Consider the following 12,682-nt stretch of genomic DNA (forward strand, 5'->3'; position numbering starts at 1 on the left):
TCACCCATCAACAGGTCATACTCCTCGCTGCTTCCTTCACTCATGAAAAAAAGCAGTTAATCTTCTATAATCTTCTATGGATGCAGGCAGTGATGCAACCTGCATACAGACACTGACTGCTTTGCTTTGCCTTTTGAAAGTCTACTGAAAGAAAATGGGAGTGGGGGGTTAAGTTGGTCAGATAATAATCATTTCCAGATCAGCTCTTCAATCTTAGCCTGGGACCTCAGAGATACTATGGACAATAAATAAATGGTTCTGCAGGCTAAAGGATACCTTGAGCCACCATCTTCAGTATTTGCCCTTGGTTGACTTAATAGGGCAAAAACAACTAGCCCTGTAATTAGAACTCAGGAAACAATTCTGATGATGAGGTGCAAGTAGCAACAAAATCCAATTAGTTCCCTCCCACACTTGCGTTGGCTTCCCCCTCAAAGGGAGCTTACTGAGGACTCCAAACACTTAGGGATCAGCTTTGTTACACAAGAGTACATGCCAGAATACGTGCATTTATGGCATGTAGAACAAGGAGGCCTCTAAGCACTACTGTAAGTTAAGTAATTATGTCACAGTCCCTTTTCAAGAAAGAATCACATACACAGAGGTTACCATAGTTTGCTACACAGAACCAGAAAAAGCAAGCATACTAAAAAATAATAAAGTGACAGGAAAGGGAAAATACCCATTTCTCCCTGAAAGCAGAGCTCATGGACTAAACCACTTAAAAAAAATTCACATTTGCTAGAAACAGAAATGGGCCAGACCCAAAATTCTACCATGGGGCTCGGAGAAGTTGGGACTTTAGATTCTCAGGCTTAATGCTAAATAGAACAAGAGTTACAGAAATAAACAGCACTGCTTTTCCCATCAACTATGGTCATTCTGCAGAATGGATTCAGTCACTCATCTCGCTCTTTTTTCTAGGGGCAGTGTTTTAAAACCTGTTAACTAACTCAGAGCATTTACATCCCTTTTCAAAGTCCTAGGTTCTCTCATTCTAAGATTTTACATACCAAGCAAAGGCCCAGGTGATATAATATGTGAACACTATATCATGCTTCATCCCCAGTAGGGCAGTTTCTTCAGTGCTCTTCTATTCCACATGAGCACGGTATAATGCTGGGCTTTGTGTTCATCTAAGCACAATGCAGTCACTCTAGAGATTTCTCCATAAAACACCATTGCCTTCCTATTACATGCACAGGTTCAAAAGACTCACGGAGGGTTCATTTTAGAAGGTTCTCCGTATTTCAGGGACTGCCTGTCAGGCAATTTAGAGCTTAACCTAATAATTAGAGTATTTTATTAACTGACCAAAGGGAGAGCAATAGAACTTGTTAATATTTAACTTACTGGGATTCCCCAAACTGTTGTATATTTAGCATCTTTACTGACATTTTTAAGCCTTCCATTTCCTAGTATATCCCTTGTCCTTTAAGAAGTCATGCAACCCTCCCAGCCACTCTGGAGAGGATTATAATTGAGAGGGACAGAGAGACCCTGCACAGTCTACTTACCCATGCAGAGACGAACTGCAGGGAAAACTGCTTCAAAACACTCTGCTTGCCTAACACAGTATAATATTTTAGGGTTGTTGATTGTAGCCATGCTGGTCTAAGGACATAGACAGACAAGGTTCTTTGGAGAAATGTGATGTCTTTTATTAGTTGGAAAAAGTGCTGTTTGTAAGGTTTTGGGCACAACCCCGAAAGAAAGGTGTTTGTGCCCAAAAAGCTACAAGGAACAATTTTTCTAACTATTTAGTTGGTCTAGTAAAAGGTATCACATTTACCCAAAGAACTTTGTCAGACAGTATAATACTTTAATTTGTATTACCATCATATCAGACACATAGATCAGATCTCCAGTTCATTAGGCACTATGTAAACATAGAATAACAACATAGTGCCTGCCCCGAAGAGCTTACAATAGTCTCCTCCATTTCAGCTAGACTGAATTACTTAAACACAGTTTGGTCAGCAAAATAGAAATTTGGACAGGCATTTGGTAAGCAAGATGAAACAAATTCCCATAGGCTGGGAGGGGTTTGAATTCAAGCCTCTGCTTAAAAAGAAAAACAACTTGTAATAGTAGGATGCTTGTACACGTGATGGGGGGTTAGTCCTGAGGGTTTTATTTTCTATGCCCCCTAAACTGAAACACTGGGTTTTTAATTGAAACCCACCATTTCAATTTTTCCATCACATTATGGCAAGGGGCCCGATCCTTTTGTTTTTTGTTGGAGCTGGAGCCTGCCCGCAGCCCAGGGGGAGAAGGGGGTGAGCTGCCAGTGGGTCAAGCAGCCCCTGAGCTGTGGGGGGGCCCTGGTCCATCCCTCCGCAGTAGCGGCACCCCCTGGGGCTGCCTGGGCAGGCTGCTAGCAGGCTGGGTGCTGCCCTAGCTCAGAGGCAGCACCTAGCCTGATCCAACTCTTCTGCGAGCCCACCCAGGGAGCAGCACTCGGTGGGCTTCCAGAGGGTGGGCTCAGGGAAGAGTTGGGTTGGGTACACCCAGCCTGCTAGCAGCCTGCCCTGGCAGCCCCAGGAGGTGCTACCACCATGGATGGAGGACTGGGGGCCCCCCTGCAGCTCAACCCTCACTGCAGGAGAGGCTGGCTGGCTTGCCAAAAAGGATTGGTCCCCTCGCTGCTTCTGCCTTCAGCAGGTGCCTGCTGAAGGCAGAAGCAGCAAGGGGCCCGATCCTTTTTTTCCTGTGGAGCTTGCCCACCTCTCCCATGGCAAGGAGGTGAGCTGACAGCTGCATCGTTGCAATTTGCAACGTTGCAAACTAAACTACATCCAGATGTAGTTTAGTTTGCAGCAATACAAAATCATCTAAACCCCCCAAACTGGTGCACGTGTAATGTGTGACGCCATTAAGACACACAAATTACATTTATATCACGTGTACATAGTGACAGCTGTCACATGTACAAGTACCCCTGATGTTGAACTGATGTTATAGCCATGATGGTTCAGGATGCAAGAAAGGGGCAGAAGTTTGTTAAATAAGGTATAACCCACAAAAACTCTTGCCTCTCAAATACTTGTTCTATGATTTCATGTCATCATTAGCCTAATTCTGTTCACATTCATGTTTACAGAGTTTTAACACAAACTTCAGAAGCGTAACAGGTGAGCTCCTCTTGAGCACTTTATAAAAAGACCATCTTAAAGCTACTCATCTTTGTTAGGTCTTCCAATTATATTATAAGTTCTGTTCAGCTTCCAGAGTTGTGCGACAGCACTAGAACCTAATCTCTCTTCAAAAGGAGTTTCTAACCCTTGGGATGATCTTTTTTTTTCTCCATACCTACACAAATGCACCCTAGAAAGTTCAAAAAAAATCATGCAACAAATAAAAGGGAATCCAAGAACATACAGTTATTGCTTCTTCCCCTTTGTTGAACTCCGTGGCTTAACAATTGCCCTTCATTTAAGATATCTGACAGAGACAACCAAGTACACATTTCTGTCCAAAACAAGGCAAATGAAAAATTGCTCAGGAACTTGCATACTTTGAGCAAAGGGGCTTTGGTTGAACACTCTTTTGGAAAGAGAGAGTTTTGTTGGTAGATAAGAAAGAACTCAGGAACAGAAGCAAGAAGGCACGTGGGCACTGAGAGAAGAAACTGTAATATAGCTTGAACAGCAGTGGTGCCTAACTCTAGGAGAAGTCTTGATACTGGATTTTGGAGCTGGGGTGCTGGCTTAAAGAGGTTGGAGCAAACAGGGAATCTGTGTCCATTTGTTTGAATTCTTCTATGCTCAAGACAGCAGGATGTTGCACAGTCTTATAAACAAATAGCAGACCTCTGCTTCAGGAGTCCCAACTCCATCATCATTTTTCTTACTAAATTTAAATAACTTAGGAAGACTCCAAATTCTTGGCTAGTCACTTGGGGTCAGAAGGGCTAACAGCAAATTATATACGTTAAGTGTTATGAATTGGGGGGGGGGGGGGGAGCAGGGGAGGCTTGACTCCAGTTTAAATGCTTACAGTTGAGGTAAAGCAGTGTGCAATACTGCTAATTTCACACCATGACACAGTGGTAATAGTTAAATAGATGCATGCCATAAAAGAGATCTATTCCATATGAAGTATTTCTGAGAAAAGTATTCTGTTTTCACCTACAGTAGTTGCCTGCCTCCAAAATCCATGCATGGTAATTTATGGATCAGACCATGCAATATTTATATAAAGCAAAGCTGCTTGGCCTCCCAGTGTTTGAAAAGATACCAAAACAGGGGGGATTTTACTGCAAAAATATTTAGCATGTATTGTCTTTACATAGATTAATTTGCACTAAGTGTAACACACACAAACAGACAAAGAAAAGCATACTCAAAGCTGCAGGAAGCAAAGCCATACAGCTGACAAAGGGAGCTGTCAAAAATGTTGATATTAAAGCTTTTTTTTTTTTTTTTAAGTTAAAGAACATATGTCCTTGTGTATGTTTTATTTTTCATTAATTAACTCCCCCTCCCTCCCACAGACACACATCCCTCCCCACCCACATCCTGGACTTTATAAAGCATTCTAACAAAACTTTTCAGGGTTTTTTTTTTTTTTTTTAATCTCTTTGTGTTATGACATTTTAAGGTTTGTAACTGGCACTTATGTTTATAAAGAAGGGGAATTCCAGGCATGGTGATAGGATAGATATTTTAACAATACATTATAAATATTGTCAATTCAATACTTTTTTCCTTGCATTTTCAAACACGTCATAAATCTAGGCAGGGTTTCTGTGTACGAACCCTGCTTACAACTGTGCTGGAGCCTTTTGGCATGAAAGCAAAGAGGGTTTTTTTATAAATAAAACTTAGTAAAATCACTATGCACTCCATTAATTCAGGAACACTCTGCCTCTGCTTCAAAGGGAATCCTTACAGTAAAGACAGTGTTTCTGCAGCTTTAATGATTTGCTACTTGTACTTGTCATAACTACATGGACCAAATATGCAATACCAGGGAGCAGTGGTCAAGGAAACACACAGTTCCGTCTCCCATCCAGCTCCGCTTCAGTTCAATTCAATAGATTTGAGGCTTTATATAGAAAACTACTTCATAAATCTAACACTCCAGGCCTTTGTATCATGCCAGTTAATGAAAGAAGCTGCATGTGTTCCTCAAGTATACATACCTCATGCTTTGCTGCAATGTCCAACCCAGTGAACATTCAATGACCCAGAAAAAAAGTGTGCATTTGAGCCAAAATAAGTAGGGTTGATATGAGTAAAGTGATACTTCATCAAAATGGTATATACTATAAGATAAGTGTCCTGCAAAAGACTTTCCACAGCTATGTACCTAATCCTTTTATGGAGCATGATGTGGCCTAATATTTAAGCTGCACTTTACACAAGACACTCCTCCCCTCTCTTTTATGAAATACCATATTCTTCCTTGCTTTTCTTCAAAGAAGAACGTTATTTGTGGTTAAGGACTGGAACTCAGAGAACACAGGGCTCAATTTCTAGCTCAGCCCCACAGATGCTTTGGGGTCCTGGGCAAGTCTTCCTGTGCCTCAGGTCCTCATCTGGAAAATCAATCTTTGCTTTCTCTCACTTTTGTATCATCTACTTCATCAAAAAATGTTTTAGGGCAAGGACTGTCTTGGAACACACCTGTACAGCACAGAGGACTAGGGCTTTTAAAAGAATCATCTAAATTGATTTTGGGGAGAAAATGAGGTTTAATTGATTATCTGTTTTTGGTTTTTAAATTATTAAAACTTTAATTAAAATTTTCAGCAGAGAAATTCAAAGTTTTCTGTGGGATATGGGGAGAAAGAGAAGGTTTTTCCAGCAGCTTTACTCACTGCAATTTCAATGTATAATGTACTCAGAAGACTAAATATTTTCTACCTGCCTTGATGGCAAGAGAATCAACATGTTGGCTGGGATCGTTGTAAGTTCTCTCACAGCAGTTTGCTGCAAGCACAATACTGAAGCACTTAAATTGTAGGAAAAAAGAACATGCCTTCAGGTAGAGAGGATGTGATGGATGATGACAAATCTGCTCCAGCACATAACCGCATTAACACTTTCTATTTGAGAATCTCAAAAAATACTTTACCAACAATTAACAAACTTACTCCATAACAGCTTTCCACAAATTAAATATCTTTTTGTTTCCTCACCCCATTTTGTAGATGGGAAAACTTGAAGCCCATGAAAGAGGCAAAGTTACTCATACAAGGTCATTCAAAACCAGCATTAGAACACCAGTCTGGACTCCCCATTCTATTCTTATGTTTCATATTTTTTTCCTTCTCTTTACCTGTCTCCTAACCCTCCCTTTGCACTGATCCCACCCTACTCTTCTCTTCCCAAATGTTCTCCTTCCATGGATGAACTCTCTTCATTTAACTCTCTTCCCCCAGTTTCTTCCTTACTATATTGAATCCTAAATTTCCTTGCAGTACCATACAACGGCCTGCTGCCGCTCCCTGAGACCACTGGTTTCTGATATGCTGAAGCTACTGTTGACTATTTAATGCAAGGAAAACGTTCAGAGCAGGAGAGAGGGAAGGAGAGGCGACAGAAACAGCAGAGAGGAACTTTGAGGGAGAGGTAAACTGACCAGCATCCTGTATGTATTTTCACAGGCACCTTTCCATGGGTCTATTTCCGCAAAGGAAAAGTTATGGCAAGAGAAGAGTGTGTGCATGCATGCATATGTATAAAATATGTATGCCTCTATAGAATGCTGCACATTCACATCAGCCCCCTGCAAGGAAAAGAAGAGCTGTCCTCCTAGTCTAAACATAGAGCACCCAAGTATCTTTTGGCTGATTACATGTCACTGGAAGGTACAGTGACCTACATCAGTTGGTGTCAGTAAATTAATCAACAATTTCCCCTCTGTTCAGCTACATTTTCCACAAGTTACTCAACTGCCCAGCCTAAGATTACTACCAGATCCACACCCTAGTTGCAAGGTCTAGCCTGCAGGCAGTGATTTATATGAAACAGGTTCATTACTTTTAGCCTGTCCACATTAGAGACCAACAGGGTTGGTTACTTGTGCACGAGAGAAAAATCTGTATCAGCCCTGCAAAAGTTCTAAATGTTTCTCAGACTTCAGATGTTTTAGCTACCTTCTTCCCATGTGTGTCACAAGTGTGTTGCTCAGCATCGTTAGGAAAACATTGGAAGTAAAATATGGCAGAGAGGAGCTTCAAGAACAGTGAAGTTTGGCAGGCAGGAGCCCACTGCTTCTTCAGACTTAGACCTTTCCGCTCCCAGGACCACTATTTAAAATGCTTTGGGGATTCTAATCTGGCCATCAATTGGATCATCCCATTGCTTCTGAAATATTTTACTCAAATATCCAATGTCACATTGTGAGACTTTAAAAAAAAAGTAATTATTCCCATTCTGCAGCTAGACAAACTGAGACAGAAGGGTAAGCACCTCTCAGAGGTCACACAGTATGCATGGAGTAGAAATGAGAATAAAACCCTCCTGATTTCCAGTCCCTTGCTCTAATCACTAGAACCCACTGCACCTTAAAGAGACATATTCATACCTTCCATAGAGGTTTCCAGCCAAGGACTCTGAAGCATTTTTACAAACATTATAAAAGGCTCCCAACTCCAAGGTAGAATAATTAATGTCAGGGGTGGGGGGAGCGCTTTAATTAGAGTGGTTCCTGGTATTCGCTTTAATTAAAACGCCTCTTTGTCATGTATATTAAGCCCCCATGGGTTTAAAAATGGCTACAGGACGCTTTATCTAAACCTCATTCGATGAGGTTTAGATATAGCGCTCCAGTGGCCATTTTTAAACTCACACGACACATCCAGACAAGCCCGCACGTGCCTCTTGCTTTGGCTCAAAGCAGTTTGAAATACAGCAAGAGGCACACTGTGAACAATAAAACATTCCAGAATTTGATACCCGGATATCCAGGTATCTAAATAAAACAGGGGGAAAAATTGGGGCAGGGCATGGCCCCCCAGTTAACCCAGAAGCCAGTCCTCCAGAAAGATAGTCTGGTTTCTGGCCAGAGCCTCTCTACAGTGCTCCTGCTGCTCCAGCACATGGGGTACAAACCCTTAGCGTGCTGGGGCAAACAGAAGCTTGGCAAGGATCAGGGTGCTGGGTGCCGTCATGGATAAGTGAGGACGTGGGGGTGGTTATGGGTATGGGTGGGTGTGAGGAGTGCTGGGGGTTATGGGGAATGGCAGGGGCGAGGGGATGTGCGGTCTGTGGGTGGGCTTGTGGAGGGCTTGAGCGAGGGCTGCCACACTCCTGCCCTGCCACCCACCCCCCACAGTGCCAGCAGCAGAAGCCAGCACAGCCATGCCCCAGCTGCAGGCACACCCAGCAGTGACATGGCACTGTGTGACCCAGTCTCTGTACATGCTGAATGGACCTGGCCTGGCCCACTACTGCATGGCTTTGCACAGGAACAGGAAAGCCATGTGCTAATGGGATGGGCCAGGTCCGTTCAGCATGTATAGAGCCCGGGTCACACAGCACCGTGTCGCCATTGGCTGTGCCTGCAGCCAGGGCCACAGCTGCACTCGGTACTGCCGCCAATGCCATAGGGGGTGGGTGAGGCAGCAGGCATGCGGTGGCCCCCACTCAAGCCCCTCCACAAGGCATGCGGCGGGACCTGACCCGGCCCAGCCTACTAGCACGCCTTTGCACAGAAGCATGCCTCTGAGGCATGCAAGTCCTGTGCAAAGGCGCGCTAGCTGCATGGTCCAGGCTGGGTCAGGCTGGCGGGGTGTGTTTTCCAAGAAGCTGAGGCAGTGACGCATGGCCACAGCGCTATGCCTACAACAGGATGTGGTGAATCGCTGACTGAGCCTCAAGGAAAATGCACCCCGCCAACCCAACACCACCCAGGCCATGCAGCTAGCGCGTTTTGCACAGGAGCTGCGCAGCCCACAGTCATGCCTCCCGCTCCTATGCAAAGGTGCACTAGCATGCTGCGCCGGGCCAGGTCCCACTGCAGACTTTCTCCATGCACACACCAGGGGTCTGGCAGGACACTGTCTTGCCACCAGAGGCTGGACGTGGCCCGGTGTGACACCGTCCCCGAGAACAGTGCAGGGCCCTGGGTGACAGCCCGAGTGGCCCAGGGTTGCCTGAAAGTGCACAACCCCGTATTGCGCCGAGCCAGACCCGTGACGAGCAGCACGGGTGGTGTCAGGTCTGAGGAGGCCAGGGCTGCGGTGCGCTGCTGGGGGCTCTGGCCGCAGAGGGCCCTGAGCACCCAATGGCTGCTGCTGCGGGGGTGAGCTGTGGGCCCTGCAGGGGGGGAGCGGGAAAGGGGGCTGGTGCTCTGAGAGAAGTAAAAGCAAACATCAAAACATTTAGATATTTAGAATGTATTTTATTATGATGATAGAGACACTGGTAGTCTTCCAAGTTGCTTTAGAATTGTAAATATATCAATAAAACTTTGCCCAACTGTCTGTCTCGCTTTAATTGTGGAAGAACATAGATTTTAGGGTATTTGGGGAATTTTTTTAAAAAGGAATTTGGGAATTTTTTTTTTTAATCAGAGATTTTGCAATTTTTAAACAAGGAACACCAGAATTCTTGCTAGTGAGTCAAGGGGCAGAACTCAGGCAGAGGTGCCTGCTCAGGGCTGGCAGCTGGGACCCAGCTGGAAGTAGCTGACCTCCTGGCCACTTGGGAGCACACCACACTGAGAACATCTTCCAGGAGATAGCTGCCCAGATGGCAAGGCAGCAGTACACATAGCAGTAGTGCCGCCCAAAAGCCAACTGTGTAGCCACAGCCCACTGGCAGCTGGCACAGAGGTGCAGATGCTTCTGCTGTGACCATGCAGTCCCCATCCGGGTCTGACAGGTGCACAGCCTTGCGGCCACATGCTGTTGCAGGTGGCAGCAGGTCATAGCCAGGCAGCAGCCGCCACTGCCAAACTGCTGCAATGGGTAGAGGGTGCAGGGAACTCTCAGTTAGGGCTGCTGCAGCAGACCAGCTGGCATAAGGGGCTAGTGTCCCCAGATACCAATTGGCCAGGCCCCAGAAGCTCCTGAAAGCAAGCAGACCTGATCTACTTGCCAGGGCAGGTTTTTATACTTCTTGGGCCAGTACAGGCGCTGGCCCCAGGCTCTAGCTCTACCCCCTGACTGCAGATCCAGGAGGAGCTGGGCAGGGTTATTTTGCATTTGTGTTGCTCCTATATGAGCTGCTGCAAGCACACGTGCCTGCACGTGTGGATGTGCGCACAGGGGCTTATATACATGACTATGAGGCCATGCTGCAGCGTTCCAATTAGAAGGTGAACCAGCATGTGTATTGGCAGCCACAAAGATTAAGATATTTTCCCCAAGATCACATTAAAATTTGGAGTAAGGATTAACATATCCAAGAGCCAGTCTATTTTTGTTTTTGTTTAAATAATTAGATATTACTGCCTCTTTAATGCATTCTCTCAGGTTAGTATCAGTTCCCCAAACAACCAGGGGCCAGATTTACAAAGATATTTAAGTGCCTAGAGATCCACAATATAAATCCCAGGAGCCACATAAGACTTCTAAAGTGAGGCACCTAACTACATTTGTATATCTGCCCCTACATTGGCCCTGGTTCTACAAACGAAGTCCTACTAATATAGTGACATCCTCCAAAACAATAAAAGAACATGGAATAGTTGATAAGAATAAAAGCAGCACCTCCCCCCATGCAAACACTTTAAATTACACAAAGTTCTCAAAAAAATCTAATTTTGAGTCCTTTTATGTGTTCTAATCCTCTCTCTCTTTTTTTTAATTTTGAACACAGCTGTCTGTTGTACTTTCTCAAATGATGCCAGATGCTGGGTTCATCAACCAAACACATGAAAACAATGGTTTGAAAGCAATTAGAAGCACCAAGGCTGCACTGCGGCTCATATTAAAATGTGATAACACTGTTCTAGTGGGAATTGTAGCACTGCTGCATTTCTGACATTTCTGTGCTGCCAGACAGACAGGATGTGTTGGAAGTGGGCCCTGATCGAGGAGGTAACATACTGGAATTTATTTCTGAAGCAAATGAAGGATTAGCTGAGTTGGAACACTGGCATGATTTTTATAGTGGCCTCAGCTCCCATCTTCTTTGAATGTTGGCAAATCCTTCTGCTTGCATTCACATATCACAATAATCATATAAAAAGCCCCCCCCCCACCATATATTTGTAGTCTTGTAGGATGGAAACAGCCTGGATCAGAGATGAGAACTCCATTGCGTTAGGGTACTATATTGGTATATCAGGCACAATTCCCCTGGTGATGAAGTAACCAGTACTGTTGCTTCCAATTTGAACTCCTCCCATCTCCTGCCCAAATTAAGATTATTTACATTATGACACTATGAGGGGAAACCCTAATCCATGGTCAGGGTCCCATACTGTACTACTGTACATAGAAAGAGAGCTGGTGTCCTAAAGAATTTATAATTTGTATATAGATAAATCAAACAGATTAATTTGAATGAAGGGAGGATGTGAATTTAAAAGCACAAGAACAGTTCTATGTAACAGCACATTTATGCCAGAAATAAGAATGCTTTGTTCCTATTTAGCTTAATCCCAATTCTCCTTGCACCCATTGCACAAAACTGGCATGCCGAGTCCTGCCCCCACCATATCTACCTTATGAGAGTAATCAGGATTGTAGATTTCCTAATAGGTAAATGCTTTTTCATGAGATAGTGGGTAGTTAGCCTGGTGCTCAACCTACATCAGCCAGGCAGAGAACACCAAGTAGTGACAAGCACTAAATCAACTCAGAAGATGAGAGGGTGAACCCCCCCCCCCCCCAAACAAACCAAAAAAAACAGAGGCCCAAAAAAGCAAAGTGATTTTCTCAAAGTTATACATCAGCACTGTGAATGGAACCCTGAGTTCATGGCTCCCAGTCCAGTTGCCTAACCATTAGATTGCACTGCCTCCAATTAAAAGGTATCACTGAACAATTTCCAGAGGCCACATTACCTTATCAGAAGTCATTCTTAGACCACACCAATGCAGGGATAAAGCATTTAGGTGAGCACCACACACTTTTGGGAACCCTTGTCCAAAGCTAAGGAAAAAAGAACCATGACTGGTCCCAAACAAGCTGGACCCCCACAATCTGCTAGATCCTTACCAGAGTTTTCCCACCCTTGCTCCTACTACCTCCATTTGCTTGTACTTGTTTAAACCTCCTCTCCCTGCCAACCTTCCTTAAATCCCAACTCCCCGCTCTCCCCCCCCAATAAATAAAATATTGTCAACAAGACGCACTCACCTCGGGGCAGAAATTCCAAGTGGTACCTGAAAGACAAAGATAACGGGTATAAACACAAATTAGTCTCTCAATTATTTTTTTCGTTTTCATGAACAACTGACAGATGGAAGAATTATGCCAGACATGCTGCCAGGGATTCAGTTAATGTCCAAACTGTGCTTCTTACAACAGAAGCCTCAAGAGAAGCTACAGGACCTACAGATGCTAATTGGCCATCTTGAGATTCTCTACTGCATAAAGATTTAGCAGCAATAAAGTATCTCTCCCCACCCCCACCCCCCAGTTTCAATTCCAGAGGTTGCCCAACTTTTTCATAATAGAAATGTCTTCGTCAAAAGCAAGAGGTTTGTACAATTTCTCACATCAGTCCCACAATCCCCATCTTGCACCTTCCTTGCAATGACTACAGTCACATGAAAA

At 44.3% G+C, this 12,682-nt stretch overlaps 1 protein-coding gene across 2 annotated transcripts in view; it reads right to left on the reverse strand.

Annotated features, from left to right (window-relative positions):
• Positions 1-12,682, reverse strand: part of SKAP1 (src kinase associated phosphoprotein 1) — a 253,786-nt gene that overhangs the window by 209,396 nt on the left and 31,708 nt on the right. For both annotated transcript variants that reach the window (XM_019482590.2, XM_014603650.3), the window contains exon 3: positions 12,263-12,288. In XM_019482590.2, coding sequence (XP_019338135.1) covers positions 12,263-12,288 — 26 coding nt within the window. The remainder of the gene's footprint in view (positions 1-12,262; positions 12,289-12,682) is intronic.

Source organism: Alligator mississippiensis, chromosome 4, assembly GCF_030867095.1.
Source record: "Alligator mississippiensis isolate rAllMis1 chromosome 4, rAllMis1, whole genome shotgun sequence".
Classification (NCBI taxonomy): domain Eukaryota; kingdom Metazoa; phylum Chordata; order Crocodylia; family Alligatoridae; genus Alligator; species Alligator mississippiensis.